Source organism: Eucyclogobius newberryi, unplaced genomic scaffold (genome assembly GCF_026437365.1).
Source record: "Eucyclogobius newberryi isolate DKJ021-1_F unplaced genomic scaffold, fEucNew1.0.hap1 SCAF_302, whole genome shotgun sequence".
Classification (NCBI taxonomy): Eukaryota; Metazoa; Chordata; class Actinopteri; order Gobiiformes; family Gobiidae; genus Eucyclogobius; species Eucyclogobius newberryi.
Window position 1 is genome coordinate 22,501 of NW_027315949.1, and position 25,000 is coordinate 47,500.

The following is a 25,000-nucleotide window of genomic DNA, read 5'->3' on the forward strand; positions in this document are numbered from 1 at the left end:
TTAAGTTTGAACAGACAGGTTGTGACCAAGTCGATAATGTGAAATTTACAGAGCCAGTCCTGCACTTTCCCTGAGCCTGAATGTTATTACTGTCGGATCATTGGAGGTCTGTCCCTATCAAATGTGCGATTTACTGCTGCTCCTGCTTAAATCTTTGTGTGTGTGTGTGTGTGTGTGTCTGTGTGTGTGTGTGTGTGTGTGTGTGTGTGTCTGTGTGTGTGTGTGTGTGTCTATGTGTGTGTGTGTGTGTGTGTGTGTGTGTGTGTGTGTGTGTCTATGTGTGTGTGTGTGTGTGTGTGTGTCTATGTGTGTGTGTGTGTGTGTGTGTGTGTGTGTCTGTGTGTGTGTGTGTGTGTGTGTGTGTCTGTGTGTGTGTGTGCCTGTGTGTCTCTGTGTGTGTGTGTGTCTCTGTGTGTGTGTCTCTGTGTGTGTGTCTCTGTGTGTGTGTGTGTTGGGACAGAGTGCCTGGACAGCGTCTCGTTCCATGGTCCGACCTGGAGGATGGAGCCCGGAGACCTTTTCATCCCCGTGGACTCCATCGAAGAAGAGGCGACTTTGACCTGCGACGCCAAGGGAACCCCGCCCCCTCAGTACAGGTGGGTGTGGCCATGTGACCATATCGTGATCTAATCTCCGCAGCGATGTGCTCTTTTGTATATGTCATGTTGTGGTTGTGGTTGTGTCAGTGCTTCTCAGTAAAGGTGTATTTGAATCACGATGTAAGTACTAGTATTGAACTATTGGCCGACGCAATAATATTGTTGATATCTCAAGCAAACAAATATCTCGCTACAACACTAAGCTCCGCCCCCGAAAGTAAGAAGGAGGAAAAAGGCTGAAAAAGACTGATTTTATTCATTTTTACACATTTCACACGTACATTTTTTTCCTTGATTTAGTCATTTTTGTTTTGCTTTTTTTTGACACAGTTCAATTACGAAATGAAGACATGCACGTTTCTGTTTTAATAAAAATAAATAAATACGCTTGTTAAAAGTATTGCAATAATAGATATTGCAGTACTTTACAGCCAGTATGTGTTACTTTTAAAAATAACCTGTTACATTATCTCGTTACTGCCCTGGAAAACTAACGCGATACTTTGTTATAAAAGTAACACTTTGGAGTACTCTTGCGTTACCAATACTCAACATTATTGATAATCTTTCCCTTTGCGTTGCTCTTTCAATCACAGTAAAACAAGGTAAAACCTGACGTGAGTCTTTAATTGGTTCGGAACTTTCTCCTCCAAACACGAGGCCATCACTGTTTTATAACACACAAGGAGGATTTCCTATTAACACTGTAACATAATCATCATAATCATAAAATATGAAATAAACAAGCAAATTAAATGCGTTTGACTAACCTTTATTTATATTGTATGTTCACAGATTACCAGCAAAAGTGCCAATAATAATAAAATGCCATAGTATAAACAATTAAAAACATTGCAAAGACAAAATAAGTGGATTCACAAGAGCAGCGGCGCACAACAGAACGCGCTTTAGGCCTGTAGTTCATTTAAATCAAACTCAGCGCATCACTGCCTACATTTACTCCTCAGATACAAAATAATGCTTATAACGAAGAAGAAGTAGTTTTTCAAAACGTGCATCTGAAATTGTATTCGTCTTTGGCGTGAGGACAAGACTCACTGTAGCTGCTCAGCGCACACGCTCAGTGCACACGCTCAGTGCACACGCTCACAACACGCTCAGCTCTGGGACTGTGGTGAACTGATGAGCAAAGAGTTGATGACCTCATGCCTCCTGCTGGATCACATGGGCACAATGCGTTACGTTCCTCGTCGTGTGAGTAGGTTTATGCCCTGCACTCGTGAGCCGGACTGTGCAGCCGCCGCAGTGTTGCGAGCTTGACTATTTACTGCATGTCTTCCCTTCTCTCTCATCCCCCGTTTCACACGACTTTCCTGTCAATAAAGCCGACGGGCACAAAAACGCAGCTGGAAACAAAAAGATAGAAAAAAATTATATTCGAGGCACTTTTTTAATCCATCTAAAAGTGAAATCCTCAATGTCACAAAAAGTAGCTTCTCTGAAACGCTGCCCACTTTTGCTAAATTAAAAACAACCAATTTGGGCTTTAAATTCCAATCCTGTTTAATTACCTGTGCGCGCTGCAATTAACACTTGGGTTACATGTTCCTGTTGCCTTTCCGAGCAGTCAGAAAATGGGATTGTTTAAAATGCCTGTTGTCACTAATTGCAAAGCCAAAAAGAAATCTGTGAATCACTTCTGTTTGAAAATCTCAGTGTTCAGTGTTATATTTTCTGTTTCATTTCTTCACTAAGTCATGTTTCCTCCTGCTTTTCTCCATGAAGATGACAATAATGTTCCACTGTCTGGCATTAAACTTACCTGTATCCATGGAGACAAACAGGTGACACTACCAGCAATAAAGACCTGTGTTTGAGTCAATGCAAGATTGTTGAATTAAGTTTAATGCCACAATGTGGAACATTCAAGACAAAGCAATAACATCTCCTTTGTCAGAAAAGTAATATAGTGCAGCTTTAAAACATGTGAACCAGAGGTGGGCAACGTATCCACATTTAGAGAACATGAATGTTGTTTTGTAGCTATTCAAAATGTGAATATGAGTATAGCTGATTAAAAATAAAAAGTTATCAATAGTTTATATTTGTGTTTGATTAACATAATTTCGTCTGATTGCCATTATTCATATACGCCAAAACAAATCAATAGTGCAATAGGTTCATTGTAGCATTATTTTAAACAGCTCCGGTCTTTTCCAGAATTAGCACTCCCAACGCGTGTCACTTTTTGCAGTGGCATCGTTGTGTCTCGAGTAATTCATATTGACTAAGAGGCTGCCAATCTGCCAGCAGTCGTGCCTGATAGCATCTCGGTGACACACATGTAGCATCTTAATGATCGTGGGCGCTTGTAAAGACCAATGGGAACACCAGTTTCCACCAACAGCCATTGATTACGAGTGTCTTTGGTGTTCACCGCCGGAATTACTTGTGGCCATGTGAGCTGAATTGTAGTGATGTGCGGCGCGCGGATTCTCATTATTCCGGGGCTTTCCGAGTCCCCGTCTGAGTCTTAGGCATTACCATGTAGTGATTAAAGGTGAGATGAGCATGTTAGCCGCGCTGCGCCTCCTCGCGCTGCTGCGCCTCCTCACGCTGCTGCGCCTCCTCACGCCGCTGTGCCTCAGCACCTCCAAGGCTCTCCTCTTGAAGTGTAAATGGGTAAATCGCCTCACACTGCCCCCTCGCTCTTCCTGCTTTCTCCAGCCAGTCCTGTCACTCACAACGAGATGAGATCCCATAGTATTCTCAGTGTAGCTGCTTAATATAAGAGTCTCATATAGAAGCAGTCTCTCGATCACTAAACTCATAAAAGAGAAGGATGAGGACCTAGTCTCACTTCATGTGGTGGTGAAGTGCAACTTTTGTGTTTGGAAATGGATAAAAATGTAATAGAAATAACCATGAGATACAGTGTGAATTATGATATATAATAAAGCTGTAATAAATAAATCAATACTCAGATTCTATTGAAACCAGAACTACCAGTAGTATCCAAACGAGATACTCATTTGAAAAAAGTTTTGATACTCAAAGTAAGTATAACCCAAGTATTGGCCCAAATCGGAGTCTTATTTCCTCGTGGTGTGGACTGTCGATTAGTCCTGCCACGTATCAATCATAAAACGCACCTACCGCTCACCTGCAGAGCCTCGTTCACCTGCAGCCGCGTCTGGCTCGTCCCAGGAGAGCAGTGTCTAAGCGCATTGATCTATCATGATATAGTTCCCTCAGTGTACGGGACAAAATGAAGACGGAGAAAGACAGTTCGAGCTGACTCAGAAGAGACGGAAATCTACAGGAGACGAGAGATGTGATGCGATCCGTCGTGTTGATAAACAAACGCACGTGTGTTGTATCAGTCCACACGGGGGAGTGGCATGTGCACGGGGGAGTGGCATACGCACAGGGGAGTGGCATGCGCACGGGGGAGTGGCATATGCACGGGGGAGTGGCATGTGCACGGGGGAGTGGCATGCGCACGGGGGAGTGGCATGCGCACGGGGGAGTGGCATGCGCACGGGGGAGTGGTAAGTGCACAGGGGAGTGGCATGTGCACGGGGGAGTGGCATGAGCACGGGGGAGTGGCATATGCACGGGGGAGTGGCACGCGCACGGGGGAGTGGCATGTGCACGGGGGAGTGGCATGTGCACGGGGGAGTGGCATGAGCACGGGGGAGTGGCATATGCACGGGGGAGTGGCACGCGCACGGGGGAGTGGCATGTGCACGGGGGAGTGGCATGTGCACGGGGGAGTGGCATGTGCACGGGGGAGTGGCATGCGCACGGGGGAGTGGCATGCGCACGGGGGAGTGGTAAGTGCACAGGGGAGTGGCATGTGCACGGGGGAGTGGCATGAGCACGGGGGAGTGGCATATGCACGGGGGAGTGGCACGCGCACGGGGGAGTGGCATGTGCACGGGGGAGTGGCATGTGCACGGGGGAGTGGCATGAGCACGGGGGAGTGGCATGCGCACGGGGGAGTGGCATGAGCACGGGGGAGTGGCATGAGCACTTCCACCTGAGTTCTCAAATTGCCGAAAAATCGTCCATTGCGCCTTTAATTTCAACATTTGCAAAATATTTTTAGAATGGTTTTGATTTATATCTTGTACAGACCACATATATTTAAATAAACTATTGTTTATTGTATAACATTTTTTAAATCACATTTTCTAAAAAAATATATATATATATTCTCCAATGATTTCCCTTTCATAATTGATGTTGAGCATCGACATTTCCTGTCAACAAAAAAAAACAAATCTGACCTGAGGCAATAATCCGTAGACTTCATTTCCTTTTTTCCTACTAAAAAAAACTTGACTTGGATTATTGAAACTCCTACAAGCAGCTTCAGTCGATATGTGGTTAGTCAGTTGTTGGACTCGATTTGAAAAATAAGGCTTTACCTTTACAGAAACCCTGAGAACTAAAGGATCCCACTTTTCAGTCTTGCTGTTACATTTCTTTACTGATGCAAGATAATAAAAATGGTTTGGATGATATCTGTACTTTCCTTTCATCTGCCAGATCTGTCCCTGGCCTCAAAGAGACAAGCTGTTCCATAGTGTCCTCTGTGGAGCGGCCGCATTATAAAGATCACATATAGAAGCATCACGACCTGCTCTGATCTTAAAAGTCTATTTCGCTCTCGCAGTGACTTTGAGAACCTTTACTTGAACTTCTCTGACCTCTGTGCACACACCAATGGCCCCGTACTTGTGCTTTTACCCGGCCTGATGATCCAAAGACCCGTGCGCACAAAACCAGACTCAACCCAGGTAATTGAGTTTAGAGTTGCTTTTAAGCCACTCGTCCTGTGCTCAAAGAAACACTTAGCAGCAGTGACACGTCACAGAGGGTCAACAAGAGGCGACGCATAGAAAATATGAATCCACTTTCATCTATATTCAGCAAATAAAAAGGACTTTCAAAGTTGAATTGGCACCAAAGTTACTGTTCAGATCTGTGGAGAGGTAACTCCCCTTCCAGGAAGAATGCTTTGAAGTTTTCAAGGTTTTTTAATGCAATACAAACAACACAATAAATATATACATTTAATATCATATAAGATGTGTAAGTAATACCATGGAAACAAGCAGGTTGCACAAAGTGACACATGGCACCTTTAAAGGATGTGACAGATGTGATGGATTTGACTCACTGTGATTTGCTTTGAGCAACAGCTCCTTTAATAAGAAAATAAAGAACATTTGGAAAAACAGAACGAAGTCAAGAAAAATCAATATTTGTTCAGGTATGAGCATAGATTTCTTCCCCTCACTCCATTATTTATCCAGTTTTATAGTAGAAGTCAACTTCAGGTAAAACAGTGACTTTGTAGTACACACATGCACACTTCAAAGTCTTTACTTACAAGGGCACGAGGCAAGGCAAGTTTATTTGTAGAGCACAATTCATACACAAGGAATTTCAAGTGCTTCACACAAGAGGAAAAAATGAAACAACAGGAAAAAATGACACAACAGGAAAAAAATGCTGCACAGTTCTAGTTCCACTGAGGTTCCCATATCAACATCATCTGCCACAGACACTGCTAATATTAATATTATTATACTTGATTATATGTGTAGCGCATCAACAGTCAGTGGCTCTTTTGGTATAAAGTTTATGGCTGTGCAATTAATCACATTTGGATCATGATAGAGATTCAATCATTTCTAATTGTCAATGATCATTTGGTCTTTTTAATGGAGAGGTCGAGCACCGATCCAACATCATGTGGTCCGGAGCCGAGTTCAGACTTTTGAGAAGAAATATGACTTATGTATTAGTAAAAGTGAGAACATGGCAATGACAGTGAGATTATGTCTTACTGTAAAGGATCTCTCTATCAGAGCTATAGAGGCCTTCAATCAAACATACATTTATTTACATCCGAGTACATCAGAGTCTCATATTTTAACGCAGCTATTTTTTTTTGGTCACTGACAAGAGCAATGCCTATTAATCTGTCCATTTTGGTAAACATCCAAACCACTCCAGCTCTCAGTAATAAGCAATATCTAGATCAACTAGACTACTACTACAACTAGACTCATTTTTGCAAGTATTTATACTGAAAAAGTAACACACTGGACAAAGTTGGACATTTCCTAAATAGTTATGAAAATGCTCTCAGAAATATCACTTTAGAAATGCAATTGTCAGTCCTTTTATCAACTGTTTGTTTCCATTGCATGATGTGAACTGAACCTACCAGGAACTCATAAGGAACATTTGAACGACTACTTTCTACTCTAAGGTCCAATGCGGAGCTATGAGCCATATCCATTTTGTTTGTGGATGTGAATGGTAAAAAGTACTCAAAATGGCACTAATAAACAGGAAGCAAAAAAACCCTGAATTAGTCCAAACGTGACTCTGTTCTGCATAGTCTTTGTTATCAGGACAAGAAAAAAGCTGTTTTAAAAGGCCCTGTAACTCATCACTGCTCCATTTGATTAAAGTGGCACAGAGGTGGCAGAGCAACACTTTGAACAATCTGACTTAATGAATTAACATCGGGCTTTAAAGTGTTGCTGTTATTGGAAGGAATGCTAATTGTTCCATTGTTGTATTAGGCTAATGCGCTCGCCTGCTACGATCGCAGAGCGCGGGTGACGGGGAGAACAAAGGTGCTCTCCGGTCGCTCGTGCCCACTGTTCGCCCGTGCCAAGAGCTAATGAGGAGTCAAAGGTGGAATGATGTCACTTTATGTAAATATAATACGACAGCGAGGAGCTTATTATGGTTTAGACTGCCTCCTAAAACCTTTATGGGCGCTGGATGGCTTTGTGCGTGATGCTCTAAGATGAAATGTTAATGATCCCAATGGCACAGTCACAGCAGTCACCCCAAAATGGATTCAAAAGTTGAGAAATAAATACGACTGCTGATGTAAATATGTAGAGAGAGCATTAGTAAAGCGTGAAGTGACAACAAAAGGGCGGAAAACTTTGTGGAAATATGACAACAAACCAAAGTGGGAAGTAGGTGAAAGATAAAATGCAATGAATATGCAACTACAGAGCTACAAAAATGCCTCAATAGTCAAAATCTGAACAGAGGTGTTCCGTTTCCTTGAGAGAAGTATTACTGAGGAGAATTGGACTTTGTGAATAATTGGGCTTTCTGTCCTTGAAATGAGTTTTGCCAAAAGCACTTCTAAGCACAAAGTACCTGTTTTTAGTCAGAATCAGTCTGTTTGCCGCACACGATCCTTTTATGCTAACCCCTTAAGGCTTTTTCATGCTCATTTCAGGACTAGGTTGAGCGTGGCTATATTTTATGAACAATGCATTCTCCTTTGTTAGCTGACAGGAGTAATGTGAAGGAGCCAGTTCCTACAACAAACACACATGAGAAATCTGCTGTTTGCTACAGGGAAAGTGCCACGATTACAACAGAAAAGGAAGTCAATGAACTGGTTTGTATTATTAAGCCATTTTAGATCAGTTTTTTTTGTTTCACAATTAGTTTAATTCTAAAAACCCACAAAAGCATAACATAAAACACTATGCAACCAGCCAGATTCCATGTAATAAAAAAGTTAAAGCTTCTGAACGTTCCTCATGGAGATAAATAGGTTTTATTGCCAAAGGAACAACATTTCAATGAAAACAAGCAGGAGGAGGGTGGTCCCCTGGTCTGAGTGGGTTTCCTCTGGGTGCTCCAGGGCCCGGTAGTGCCACTGCTCTTGAGGAGACGCCCGGCAGCATTGGAGGACGGGTCAAATGCTCTTGAGGTGATCACAGGCTTTGATCGTGTACAGTCCACACAACAGGCGCACACCATAACTCATCATTCATGGGGAAAAGACTTAAGATAAGATAAGATATTCCTTTATTGTCCACACATGGGGAAATGTCGGTGTTGCAACGCAGTAGATACAGAGGGAAGGACAGATAACTTATAGGAAGTTTAAAAAAAAAAACATAATAGAAGAACTCTTATAAACAAAACAAAACACTTTTATTAACAAAACTCCTCTCATATCTTAATAGGGAATGGGGGAAAAAATAAAATAAAATAATAATAAAATCAAATAATATAATAATAAAATAAAGTAAAGTAAAATAGCTAGCATAAGACTAAATAACACTAATACTAATGGTGAGTAAACACTCTTATTTACATCAGTTATGACATGAATATGGCCTTAATTGCTTGTGAGTACGACAGTAATTGCACATGAATATGATGTTATTGCACATGGTTAAGTCAGTATTGCACATGAATATGACAGTATTGCACATGGTTAAGTCAGTATTGCACATGAATATGACGGTATTGTACATGGTTATGTCAGTATTGCACATGAATATGACGGTATTGCACATGGTTAAGTCAGTATTGCACCTGAATATGACAGTATTGCACATGGTTAAGTCAGTATTGCACATGAATATGACGGTATTGCACATGGTTAAGTCAGTATTGCACCTGAATATGACGGTATTGCACATGGTTAAGTCGGTATTGCACATGAATATGATGGTATTGCACATGGTTAAGTCAGTATTGCACATGAATATGACGGTATTGCAGATGGTTAAGTCAGTATTGCACATGTTTAAGTCAGTATTGCACATGAATATGACGGTATTGCACATGGTTAAGTCAGTATTGCACATGAATATGACGGTATTGCACATGGTTAAGTCAGTATTGCACATGAATATGACAGTATTGCACATGGTTAAGTCAGTATTGCACATGAATATGACGGTATTGCACAGGGTTAAGTCAGTATTGCACATGAATATGACGGTATTGCACATGGTTAAGTCAGTATTGCACATGAATATGACGGTATTGCACATGGTTAAGTCAGTATTGCACATGAATATGACGGTATTGCACATGGTTAAGTCGGTCAGTATTGCACATGAATATGACGGTATTGCACATGATCAAGTCAGTCATTATTGCACAGTTCAGGGCTAGCAGTGTTTGTTAGTGTTTGTTGTGACTTGTGTTGGGCTCCGGCACCATGGCCTCTCCATCGGCACCAACGATCTGCACATTGTATCCATTGTAAGTTTTTCTGTGCGATCAACAATATGCTTTTATTTTAAGTCTGTTGTTTGTCTAAAAAGTTACACACTGGAGCTTTAAAACAGCAACATCCTGTGTGCAGTAAATATTGATTATAACATTACTAACGTTACAACTCTGTGTCATTTACTGTGAGAGTGATGCTTACGTCATGTGTGTTCTCTGACTGGAGAGTGAATGTTTTTGCCGGGTTTAGGACAAAATAGACAAAACGTTTCTGTTGTTGACCCTTCTCGTCTCAAATAAAAAATAAAGAAACACATACATAAATTCAATATTAATATTTGTCTCAAAAGTAACCGATAATTCTTGCAATTAAATAAAGAAATACTATAGATACATTTGTTATTTAGATTTTTTTTAAATAGACCCCTACTGTCTCAATATAAAAGATGTTTTACTCACAGTTGAAAACGACTTTTTTGTTCATCGTTTTACCAATGTCACGCGTGTTTTACAGCAGCTGAATGGAAACATGCTAATGGTTCCTGTCAATGGAAAGAGTGAATGGTTTTGTTGTCTTTCAAATGTCTGCTGTCCATAGTTGCAGTGAAAGGCTGTAAACTGAACCAGAAATAAGTGAAATAATAAAGAAATGAATGAGAAATAAATAGATAAATAAATAGATAAATTAAGAAATTATTCATAGAGCCACATCTGCACTCTTCGTGGTCATTCTTTGAAATTGCGACTTTGAAATCACAATCTTTCGTTAAAGTTCTGGTCTTCTTTTGAAATAACTTTTCAGACACAGAAAAGAAAATGACCAACGACCCGCTCTATAAATAATTTAAAGGTGTTTATTTTGACAGTCTGGCCATAGTGTACCTCCAATATCACCGGCTGCAAGACATTGCCGCATTTCTTTTTGTGAGTGAGTCGTCCACGGATGCTTTTAAAGTCTACCTAAAGAGAAGTTGACATTAAAACGTAATAAACAATAGGGCTGTGCAAGTAATAGAATTTTAATAATTTAAAAATCAAGATATAATCATTTAAAATCGTCGATGAAATGCGTGGCTTTTTATTTCAGAGGTCAACAGCCAGTGCAATGTCAGTGAAACATGTGGTTTGGAGCAGAGTTCATATATTTATTAAAATTCAGATTTGTTTATTATAACAAAATCCATATTTAAAGCATTTGAAGTTTTTTAAGGCATGATAGTACAAGCAAAAATCCATTGGAAACAACACTATTGCACAACCTGCACCTTACGATGTTTTAATACTACATTTGATCATTTCTCACGATGCATTTTTCACCAGAGACATAATAAAGTAGCACCTACATCCACCAAACTTTACAATCAAGCTCGGTGGGACACTGGGCACTGCAGGGTGTCCCCATGCAGATGGAGGGAACACGCCCCTGATCAGAGGAATCACAGTTATCAGTTATCTGCTCACAGGGGGATTTGGGTCCGGAGCCGGAGCAGTGGCCCCCGGGGTCACTTACAGCCGGATCTTCCTGTCACATATAGTGCAAATCACATTTTTCCACAGCAATGGGAAATATTTTGGTTTGTTTGAGACGGGTCGAATCATTGGCATCAAGCAGAGAAACTAATCTACTACATATCTGAAACTGGATGGAAAATAAATGTAATATCACAGAAGCTTAGTGAAGTATGCCACTGCCAATGTGTATTGTAATAAAAGTTAAAGGCTGTTAGAGCTGTCATGGAATTAGACATACACCCGATGCTATTCCTTAACACATTGAGAACACAATTCAACTTAGAATATTAAACGACACAGAAACATCAGACATTTGTGTGGCATGCATGGGAGAAAACGCGGGGACTGTGTCAGCCAGGCCGTTGTAAGGAGCCTGGCTGACCCTCCTGCGTCTCACCCCCGCGTCTCACCCCGTTTTTTCCCATGCTGGTTGGTTTTATTAGATATTCTGGAATAGGCGGGTCACATTTCTCATTGGTCAGCCTCACATCAAGGCACTTGGTATTTTTCCGTAGAGATCAAGCCTTGGGTAAACATTACCCAGACTCCTCTTTTGGGCTGTCACCCCCCCTCCTCGGGTAAACATTCTTTGGCCCCTTTTTACGACCCCTTCACAAACAAATGCTGTCACACACCCGTTCTTCTCTTAGACTAATGATGCAGATAAAATATCACTATTATGCAGATAAAATACATGACAGAAATATAATCATATATTCACATTTTATCACATTTCCCTCCTGTTTATCAAAGCATTAGTCACTGTATCATATGCCAAACACATTACTCATTTCAGTTTTCAACATGTCTTTCATATTGTTGTTAAAATGACACTTTTACACTTAAAAAATAATGCACATTTCTCAAACATTGAACACACTTCTTTTCTCTCGGCCCACAACATTTCTACTGCATTACTGTCCTAAATTTTGAGTCAGATTGGTTAATCTCTGTAATTTGACAAACAGACAATTTATCTTGTCTATAATTTGGTGCGGTGTGATGGGAAATATAGAAGTACAAGCGGAAAGCCCTTAAACCCGCTGCTCTCTGGTCAGTCACTTTGACTCGTCAGGGACCTCTCTGGACACCCCAATAACATCAAATACGTTGTATCAGGTGCTACTGGAACCAGACTGTCCACTAACCTCTCGACCTTGACCCTGCGGTATGGTTCTGGGTGATGCTGGTCACAAAAGAGACATAGGCACAACGTCCTAGTCCCTTTGTTTCCAAGCCCTCAGCACTGTGTCTCCACACCACCATACGTCCTCGCTTGGTTTCTTAAGAGACCTCCTCCCGCTGCTCGCTTCGATCACACCTATGACACATATGAACTGGTACATTTCCCATCTTAAGGCATATTTCATTAACTTTGCATGTAGTTATGTTGTAGCAGATAAAAAACTCTCAGTTAGTGCAAACAACAGTGGCTGTATAATATGCCATTGTGTTTCTTCAGCTACTGTCATGTCAATTATACATTGTACATTATTACACATCATGCATTTCATAACCTTTCAAGTTGATCACTTATTTTCTTCCCCCTGTATTTCAGATCTGCGTATGGAATTTCAAAAATGTATGTTTCATTCACAGGTATACACAATTGTGGCATCCAAGTGGATGCTGATCTATTAGAACATGGGTTGGGTGCCCAGAGTACCTTTGGCTTGCTGTTTGTTCTCTCACGTGGTCCCGACTGTCCGATGCATAATACAGGTGTCAGCACCCATATTACCGCCGTCGCTGCGATGATGATAACACGTACGTCTTTTTGCTGTCTCTGGCTCCCGTTCATTGTAGCAGAGTGTAGCACTTTACGCGCTGTGGCCTCTGTGTTCACTGCATACAAAAATGAAGAATACACTGAAGTCCTGCGTCTTGTAGATCTTATGGATCTGCCGCTGTGTTGTCCGGCGCTGTGTTGTCCAGACATTTCTCTCACTTTCCCATGAGAGCACCCATGTTCTCGTCCCTCCAATGGTCGGTGTGAGGACGACACGGTGTGGCTCCGTCCACTGGCTGTCCCACTTGGATTGTCTCTGTAAACACCACATCTCCAACACGTTCTCTGCTGCGGTGATAAACAAAGTCTTTTCGACAATTCAGTGTATTTCAAACAGTTTTCTTGTTTACAATTTTTTTTTTAGTAATTATTGATTCGGAATGTTTGTTTACACGTACATATCCCCCCTTTTTGAGATATGGAATTCCCATTTCTCAAACTACTACATTTAAACAAAATTAAATAATCCAGATAGTTTACAACGTTCACTAATCCAAGATGTAATCAAGGAAGAGATGGAATTGCGTCTGTCTTCCACTCCGCAATGTCACCTCTTGACCTTTCACAGGTCAGTGGTCACATCCCTGGCTGAGCCCCCCCTTCCACGGCACTGGGCTCCCACCCTGTGTGTCTGTAATCCGACACTGCCTCTGCGATCTGTAACTTGTAAATCTGTTTTACCACCATTTGTTTCAAACTCCAAATGTTTAAAAATCTAAATGTTTCAAACTCTAAATGTTTTAAACTCTAAAAGTTTCAAACTCTAAAAATCTGGTGTCCACGTGTGCGCGCGTATGTATGTATGTATGTGCAATACAAATACATCAAACAATAATAATTATCTCAATAATTCCCCCGTTGAGCTGGCCATAAGGGTCAGTTCACAACTTAGAATTCTTCATCATAATTAACAATTTCACATCTCCTCTGTGGGTGTGGCCTGAATAAAGTCACCCATCTAATGTAATATGTGCTAATCTTCTATATGTGCTTCAGGTGAGTTTCAAACTCAATCTCTCACACCTACTCATGTGGTGCTTTACAAACATTGTGTATTAGTTTGTTCTAGCAAGTCTATATGTGTATAACAATCAAAATGATCCTAAACCTTCCCCTTGTACATAAGGCACATCATTTTATCAGTCTAGCCATCTCTTGTCTCCGTCCTGAGTCCTATAATGTTTAAGTCCTGTTATCACTGGTTTTCATAACTTCTATAACGTCTAAATTTAGATGATATTGTCTTATTTAAATCTATTCAATTCTTGATGAATCTCCACAATCCTTCAGGCATTTACTTTAGAATGTCAAATTCTTTCCCTGTTAATTTTAACTTTTCCTATTACTCATCACGTCAACCCTCCCCCTGAGGTGGTGTTGCTCTTAATTGTCACTGTGATACGTAAAGATAACGACATCTGCTCCATCCTGAGTCCTCCAGATTCTTTGCCAGTCAATAGCCCCTTATCTCTGACTATCTTTATGACTTGGTGTCCTGTTGTCTTTAGTTAATAAACACATGTATGTCCCATGTCCCCCCACTTCTGCGTCAATTGCCCTAGTTAATGACCCATTCATGTCTTTCCTGGGAGGGCATTGGACGTCACTATTTAACTTATTCCCTCACTTATGTCTACATGCAATACGAGGTTTCCTCATGATAATACAAATAAATAAGTTACTGATATAACTTTTACTATCACTTTACTTACTACTCATTCTACTCCTATGTCCAAAAACATCAGTAGTCACCCATTTACCCATATTATCACTTCCCAGGCCTGTGCCTGTATTTGATCCTAAATTTAAAAACACTTCTGTCTTTTCGTCCTGTACTTTCATCTAGTCATGCATTATGGTTACATAATAAGTCCAAAAGATAATTTTGTCAAGTCCAATAATAAAACAAAACAAAACGTAGGTTTGTTCTGTGCACTCAAAAAACACGACTTTTGTCTTCTATGTCGGGGACAGGAAGTGTCCTGTCTGTGATCACATTCCCCAAAAAATTGGCCATCTATAAAAATCTGAATTCATCTTCATCTCTTATCAAGTTTAATAAAATCTTTATAATTGATTGTTGTCAATCAAACAAATCCCTTAAAATTTGTTCTACAGAGCTCTCAAATACTAAAATTTAAAACCAGCTGAGTTTAGTTTTACTTATTTCATCAGTTCAGAGCGTTCTCTGAACTGCTTTCCCCTCTCCTGCCTTGTTGACCCCCCTTATCTCCCCCTCTCTGCCACGTCATCTGAGCACGCTGGAAGTCTCCCTCCAAAATCCTCTTATGACTTTTCCTTTGTCTTTTTACAGTTTGGGGTGATAATTTTGGCATTATGTGGTCTCGGTCGTCTGAGAGAAATGCTACTTGCTTTACAGTCACGGTCAATGTCAAGCTTCTAGAGAAAATTCCTTATTAGATTCCTCCGGACATAAACGTGGTGTTTAAGATTCACCCGTGACTGCAAATTTTAGATCTCTCAGAATAACGCCTTGTGACCCTTGTATGATTAATTGTGATTCACACTTGTTAGTTAATCACTTATTAATCCTCATTCACACATTCACACTTCTCTCTTACTTACTTCGCTCGTGCACAGCGCTTACATTCACACATATTTCCTCAGTAATATTAAACTGGGTATTTCCTCAGTAATACCTAAACTGCGTATTTCCTCAGTAATATGAAACTGGGTATTTCCTCAGTAATACCTAACTGCCTAAAATATTTCCTCAGTAATATTAAACTGGGTATTTCCTCAGTAATACCTAACTGCCTAAAATATTTCCTCAGTAATATGAAACTGGGTATTTCCTCAGTAATACCTAACTGCGCATAAAAGCATACAATATTTTTCCAGTAAATATCAAACTAATGCATAAAAACGTTTTATGGCTAACTCTTTTTCACACACAAAATTTTTGTCTGACCTTCTTTGTCGCCTGTGTTCTCCTGCTGCTTCGAAACGACACGCTCTCCTCGCGGAGACTGAGGTGCGATGGGCGGCCACGGGAAAAGTGGACTTCTTTCAGCTGTGCACAGACTTCACCGATTCACCCGTCAATCTCCGCGAAGGGGCTGCTTGTCATCCGGCTCGATAGGACCAGAAAATGTCATGGAATTAGACATACACCCGATGCTATTCCTTAACACATTGAGAACACAATTCAACTTAGAATATTAAACGACACAGAAACATCAGACATTTGTGTGGCATGCATGGGAGAAAACGCGGGGACTGTGTCAGCCAGGCCGTTGTAAGGAGCCTGGCTGACCCTCCTGCGTCTCACCCCCGCGTCTCACCCCGTTTTTTCCCATGCTGGTTGGTTTTATTAGATATTCTGGAATAGGCGGGTCACATTTCTCATTGGTCAGCCTCACATCAAGGCACTTGGTATTTTTCCGTAGAGATCAAGCCTTGGGTAAACATTACCCAGACTCCTCTTTTGGGCTGTCACCCCCCCTCCTCGGGTAAACATTCTTTGGCCCATTTTTACGACCCCTTCACAAACAAATGCTGTCACACACCCGTTCTTCTCTTAGACTAATGATGCAGATAAAATATCACTATTATGCAGATAAAATACATGACAGAAATATAATCATATATTCACATTTTATCACAAGAGCGTGTGCCCCTTTTTTCTGAGGTGACTTTTTTTTGGACAGGCAATTTATTTTTATGATTTGGATGTCTGAAATATGCACAATTTAGGCCACTTTTACACATAGAATGACACAATTATACGATGAAAAACCATCTCCACTAGGCTACGTCACGGGGGGGGCGGGGAACGCACACTCACGCTGACACTACGTCACGGGGGCGGGAACGCACACTCACGCTGACACTACGTCACGGGGGGGGGGGGCGGGGAACGCACACTCACACTGACACTACGTCACGGGGGGGGCGGAGAACGCACACTCACACTGACACTACGTCACGGGGGCGGGAACGCACACTCACGCTGACACTACGTCACGGGGGGGGGGGCGGGGAACGCACACTCACACTGACACTACGTCACGGGGGGGGAACGCACACTCACGCTGACACTACGTCACGGGGGGGGGCGGGGAACGCACACTCACACTGACACTACGTCACGGGGGGGGGGAACGCACACTCACACTGACACTACGTCACGGGGGGGGGAACGCACACTCACACTGACACTACGTCACAGGGGGGAACGCACACGCACATTGACACTACGTCACGGGGGGGGCGGGGAACTCACACTCACACTGACACTACGTCACAGGGGGGGCGGGGAACGCACACTCACACTGACACTACGTCACGGGGGGGGGAACGCACACGCACACTGACACTACGTCAGGGGGGGGCGGGGAACGCACACTCACACTGACACTGCGTCAGGGGGGGGCGGGGAACTCACACTCACACTGACACTACGTCACGGGGGCGCGGGGAACGCACACTCACACTGACACTACGTCACGGGGGGGGGGACGCACACTCACACTGACACTATGTCACGGGGGGGAACGCACACTCACACTGACACTATGTCACGGGGGGGGAAAGCACACTCACTCTGACACTACGTCAGGGGGGGGCGGGGAACGCACACTCACACTGACACTACGTCACGGGGGGGGCGGGGAACTCACACTGACACTACGTCACGGGGGGGAACGCACACGCACACTGACACTACGTCAGGGGGGGGCGGGGAACGCACACTCACACTGACACTACTTCACGGGGGGGGGAACGCACACGCACACTGACACTACGTCAGGGGGGGGCGGGGAACGCACACTCACACTGACACTACGTCACGGGGGGGGGCGGGGAACGCACACTCACACTGAGACTACGTCACGGGGGGGGGGGCGGGGAACGCACACTCACACTGACACTACGTCACGGGGGGGGCGGGGAACGCACACTCACACTGACACTACGTCACGGGGGGAACGCACACGCACACTGACACTACGTCAGGGGGGGGCGGGGAACGCACACTCACGCTGACACTACGTCACGGGGGGGGGCGGGGAACGCACACTCACACTGACACTACGTCACAGGGGGGGGCGGGGAAAGCACACTCACTCTGACACTACGTCACGGGGGGGGAACGCACACTCACACTGACACTACGTCACAGGGGGGGCGGGGAACGCACACTCACACTGACACTACGTCACGGGGGGGGGAACGCACACGCACACTGACACTACGTCAGGGGGGGGCGGGGAACGCACACTCACGCTGACACTACGTCACGGGGGGGGCGGGGAACGCACACTCACACTGAGACTACATCACAGGGGGGGCGGGGAACGCACACTCACACTGACACTACGTCACGGGGGGGCGGGGAACGCACACTCACACTGACACTACGTCACGGGGGGGGAACGCACACGCACACTGACACTACGTCAGGGGGGGGCGGGGAACGCACACTCACGCTGACACTACGTCACGGGGGGGGGCGGGGAACGCACACTCACACTGAGACTACATCACAGGGGGGGCGGGGAACGCACACTCACACTGACACTACGTCACGGGGGGGCGGGGAACGCACACTCACACTGACACTACGTCACGGGGGGGGGAACGCACACGCACACTGACACTACGTCAGGGGGGGGCGGGGAACGCACACTCACACTGACACTACGTCACGGGGGCGCGGGGAACGCACACTCACACTGACACTACGTCACGGGGGGGGGGCGGGGAACGCACACTCACATTGAGACTACGTCACGGGGGGGGGGCGGGGAACGCACACTCACACTGACACTACGTCACGGGGGGGGGCGGGGAAAGCACACTCACTCTGACACTACGTCAGGGGGGGGCGGGGAACGCACACTCACGCTGACACTACGTCACGGGGGGGGCGGGGAACGCACACTCACACTGAGACTACATCACAGGGGGGGCGGGGAACGCACACTCACACTGACACTACGTCACGGGGGGGCGGGGAACGCACACTCACACTGACACTACGTCACGGGGGGGGAACGCACACGCACACTGACACTACGTCAGGGGGGGGCGGGGAACGCACACTCACACTGACACTACGTCACGGGGGCGCGGGGAACGCACACTCACACTGAGACTACGTCACGGGGGGGGGCGGGGAACGCACACTCACACTGACACTACGTCACGGGGGGGCGGGGAACGCACACTCACTCTGACACTACGTCACGGGGGGGGAACGCACACTCACACTGACACTACATCACAGGGGGGGCGGGGAACGCACACTCACGCTGACACTACGTCACGGGGGGGGCGGGGAACGCACACTCACACTGACACTACGTCACAGGGGGGGGCGGGGAACGCACACTCACTCTGACACTACGTCACGGGGGGGGGAACGCACACGCACACTGACACTACGTCAGGGGGGGGCGGGGAACGCACACTCACGCTGACACTACGTCACGGGGGGGGCGGGGAACGCACACTCACACTGAGACTACATCACAGGGGGGGCGGGGAACGCACACTCACACTGACACTACGTCACGGGGGGGCGGGGAACGCACACTCACACTGACACTACGTCACGGGGGGGGAACGCACACGCACACTGACACTACGTCAGGGGGGGGCGGGGAACGCACACTCACACTGACACTACGTCACGGGGGCGCGGGGAACGCACACTCACACTGAGACTACGTCACGGGGGGGGGCGGGGAACGCACACTCACACTGACAATACGTCACGGGGGGGGCGGGGAAAGCACACTCACTCTGACACTACGTCACGGGGGGGGAACGCACACTCACACTGACACTACATCACAGGGGGGGCGGGGAACGCACACTCACGCTGACACTACGTCACGGGGGGGGCGGGGAACGCACACTCACACTGACACTACGTCACAGGGGGGGGCGGGGAAAGCACACTCACTCTGACACTACGTCACGGGGGGGGAACGCACACTCACACTGACACTACGTCACAGGGGGGAACGCACACGCACATTGACACTACGTCACGGGGGGGGGCGGGGAACGCACACTCACACTGACACTACGTCACGGGGGGGGGCGGGGAACGCACACTCACACTGAGACTACGTCACGGGGGGGGCGGGGAACGCACACTCACACTGACACTACGTCACGGGGGGGGCGGGGAAAGCACACTCACTCTGACACTACGTCACGGGGGGGAACGCACACTCACACTGACACTACGTCAAAGGGGGGGCGGGGAACGCACACTCACACTGACACTACGTCACGGGGGGGGAACGCACACGCACACTGACACTACGTCAGGGGGGGGCGGGGAACGCACACTCACGCTGACACTACGTCACGGGGGGGGGGGGCGGGGAACGCACACTCACACTGAGACTACATCACAGGGGGGGTGGGGAACGCACACTCACACTGACACTACGTCACGGGGGGGCGGGGAACGCACACTCACACTGACACTACGTCACGGGGGGGGGAACGCACACGCACACTGACACTACGTCAGGGGGGGGCGGGGAACGCACACTCACACTGACACTACGTCACGGGGGCGCGGGGAACGCACACTCACACTGACACTACGTCACGGGGGGGGGCGGGGAACGCACACTCACACTGAGACTACGTCACGGGGGGGGGGCGGGGAACGCACACTCACACTGACACTACGTCACGGGGGGGGGCGGGGAAAGCACACTCACTCTGACACTACGTCACGGGGGGGGAACGCACACTCACACTGACACTACGTCACAGGGGGGGCGGGGAACGCACACTCACACTGACACTACGTCACGGGGGGGGAACGCACACGCACACTGACACTACGTCAGGGGGGGGCGGGGAACGCACACTCATGCTGACACTACGTCACGGGGGGGGGCGGGGAACGCACACTCACACTGACACTACGTCACAGGGGGGGGCGGGGAACTCACACTCACACTGACACTACGTCACGGGGGCGCGGGGAACGCACACTCACACTGACACTACGTCACGGGGGGGGGAACGCACACTCACACTGACACTACGTCACAGGGGGGAACGCACACGCACATTGACACTACGTCACGGGGGGGGGCGGGGAACTCACACTCACACTGACACTACGTCACAGGGGGGGCGGGGAACGCACACTCACACTGACACTACGTCACAGGGGGGGCGGGGAACGCACACTCACACTGACACTACGTCACGGGGGGGGGAACGCACACGCACACTGACACTACGTCAGGGGGGGGCGGGGAACGCACACTCACACTGACACTGCGTCAGGGGGGGGCGGGGAACTCACACTCACACTGACACTACGTCACGGGGGCGCGGGGAACGCACACTCACACTGACACTACGTCACGGGGGGGGGGGAACGCACGCTCACACTGACACTACGTAACAGGGGGGAACGCACACTCACACTGACACTACGTCACAGGGGGGGGCGGGGAAAGCACACTCACTCTGACACTACGTCACGGGGGGGGAACGCACACTCACACTGACACTACGTCACAGGGGGGGCGGGGAACGCACACTCACACTGACACTACGTCACGGGGGGGGGAACGCACACGCACACTCACACTACGTCAGGGGGGGGCGGGGAACGCACACTCACGCTGACACTACGTCACGGGGGGGGGCGGGGAACGCACACTCACACTGAGACTACATCACAGGGGGGGCGGGGAACGCACACTCACACTGACACTACGTCACGGGGGGGCGGGGAACGCACACTCACACTGACACTACGTCACGGGGGGGGAACGCACACGCACACTGACACTACGTCAGGGGGGGGCGGGAAACGCACACTCACACTGACACTACGTCACGGGGGCGCGGGGAACGCACACTCACACTGAGACTACGTCACGGGGGGGGGCGGGGAACGCACACTCACACTGACACTACGTCACGGGGGGGGCGGGGAAAGCACACTCACTCTGACACTACGTCACGGGGGGGCGGGGAACGCACACTCACTCTGACACTACGTCACGGGGGGGGAACGCACACTCACACTGACACTACATCACAGGGGGGGCGGGGAACGCACACTCACGCTGACACTACGTCACGGGGGGGGCGGGGAACGCACACTCACACTGACACTACGTCACAGGGGGGGGCGGGGAACGCACACTCACTCTGACACTACGTCACGGGGGGGGAACGCACACTCACACTGACACTACGTCACAGGGGGGAACGCACACGCACATTGACACTACGTCACGGGGGGGGGCGGGGAACGCACACTCACACTGAGACTACGTCACGGGGGGGGGCGGGGAACGCACACTCACACTGACACTACGTCACGGGGGGGGGCGGGGAACGCACACTCACACTGAGACTACGTCACGGGGGGGGGCGGGGAACGCACACTCACACTGACACTACGTCACGGGGGGGGGCGGGGAAAGCACACTCACTCTGACACTACGTCACGGGGGGGGAACGCACACTCACACTGACACTACGTCACAGGGGGGGCGGGGAACGCACACTCACACTGACACTACGTCACGGGGGGGGGAACGCACACGCACACTGACACTACGTCAGGGGGGGGCGGGGAACGCACACTCACGCTGACACTACGTCACGGGGGGGGGCGGGGAACGCACACTCACACTGAGACTACATCACAGGGGGGGCGGGGAACGCACACTCACACTGACACTACGTCACGGGGGGGCGGGGAACGCACACTCACACTGACACTACGTCACGGGGGGGGAACGCACACGCACACTGACACTACGTCAGGGGGGGGCGGGGAACGCACACTCACACTGACACTACGTCACGGGGGCGCGGGGAACGCACACTCACACTGAGACTACGTCACGGGGGGGGGCGGGGAACGCACACTCACACTACGTCAGGGGGGGGCGGGGAACGCACACTCACGCTGACACTACGTCACGGGGGGGGGGCGGGGAACGCACACTCACACTGAGACTACATCACAGGGGGGGCGGGGAACGCACACTCACACTGACACTACGTCACGGGGGGGCGGGGAACGCACACTCACACTGACACTACGTCACGGGGGGGGGAACGCACACGCACACTGACACTACGTCAGGGGGGGGCGGGGAACGCACACTCACACTGACACTACGTCACGGGGGCGCGGGGAACGCACACTCACACTGACACTACGTCACGGGGGGGGGCGGGGAACGCACACTCACACTGAGACTACGTCACGGGGGGGGGGCGGGGAACGCACACTCACACTGACACTACATCACGGGGGGGGGCGGGGAAAGCACACTCACTCTGACACTACGTCACGGGGGGGGAACGCACACTCACACTGACACTACGTCACAGGGGGGGCGGGGAACGCACACTCACACTGACACTACGTCACGGGGGGGGAACGCACACGCACACTGACACTACGTCAGGGGGGGGCGGGGAACGCACACTCACGCTGACACTACGTCACGGGGGGGGGGCGGGGAACGCACACTCACACTGACACTACGTCACAGGGGGGGGCGGGGAAAGCACACTCACTCTGACACTACGTCACGGGGGGGCGGGGAACGCACACTCACACTGACACTACGTCACAGGGGGGGCGGGGAACGCACACTCACACTGACACTACGTCACGGGGGGGGAACGCACACGCACACTGACACTACGTCAGGGGGGGGCGGGGAACGCACACTCACGCTGACACTACGTCACGGGGGGGGGGCGGGGAACGCACACTCACACTGAGACTACATCACAGGGGGGGCGGGGAACGCACACTCACACTGACACTACGTCACGGGGGGGCGGGGAACGCACACTCACACTGACACTACGTCACGGGGGGGGAACGCACACGCACACTGACACTACGTCAGGGGGGGGCGGGGAACGCACACTCACGCTGACACTACGTCACCGGGGGGGGGCGGGGAACGCACACTCACACTGAGACTACATCACAGGGGGGGCGGGGAACGCACACTCACACTGACACTACGTCACGGGGGGGGGGGGCGGGGAAAGCACACTCACTCTGACACTACGTCACGGGGGGGAACGCACACTCACACTGACACTACGTCACGGGGGGAACGCACACGCACACTGACACTACGTCGGGGGGGGGCGGGGAACGCACACTCACACTGACACTACGTCAGGGGGGGGCGGGGAACGCACACTCACGCTGACACTACGTCACGGGGGGGGAACGCACACTCACACTGACACTACGTCACGGGGGGGAACGCACACGCACACTGACACTACGTCAGGGGGGGGGGCGGGGAACGCACACTCACACTGACACTACGTCACGGGGGGGCGGGGAACGCACACTCACACTGACACTACGTCACGGGGGGGGGGAAACGCACACTCACACTGACACTACGTCACGGGTGGGGGGGGGAAACGCACACTCACACTGACACTACGTCACGGGTGGGGGGGGGAAACGCACACTCACACTGACACTACGTCACGGGTGGGGCGGGGGAGGCAGATGGCTCTTCGTGAGGATGGGGGCCAATCTCAAACAAAGCTGTCTGCATTTCAGGGTTTGTGAGCGGGTCCAAGATATGTGATATTCTATAACTGTTATGTTATGGGAGCTGCACAACACTTATTATCAAATATACCATTAGGATAGACTAATAATACAAAAATAATCAATCTAATCTATCAATATGAGGAAAGCAATTGTGACTAAATTTAATTAAAATTACCTAATAGATACCAACAGATAGTAAGTACTGGTATGTAAGTTTGTTGAAATACCTAGAACAACAACAAAAAGTAGTAGTGGCTCAAAACTAGTAGCCCATCTCTGGTCTAATTGGAGCAAGCTTCACTTAGAAACTTTTTAAAGGATTTGCGATAAAAGCTGCCCTCCGACTGCGTGCCTCATTATAGTGTTATAGTCAATTTGGGGAGCTTCGTGGACCGGATTTTCCCATACACCACGGATACACGGGCGCAGTAGGAAACACAATAGCCGAACCACTCTCCGCTGATTTTGTTTGTTGGCAACAGCGAGCATCGTATATAATATCTCTTGAGTTATCATTTCAAGTTACTTGTT

At 48.4% G+C, this 25,000-nt stretch overlaps 1 protein-coding gene across 1 annotated transcript in view; it reads left to right on the top strand.

Moving 5' to 3' along the window:
• Positions 1-25,000, top strand: part of LOC140374715 (contactin-3-like) — an 80,840-nt gene that overhangs the window by 11,743 nt on the left and 44,097 nt on the right. Inside the window, exon 3 of the mRNA XM_072461711.1 lies at positions 461-596. Coding sequence (XP_072317812.1) covers positions 461-596 — 136 coding nt within the window. The remainder of the gene's footprint in view (positions 1-460; positions 597-25,000) is intronic.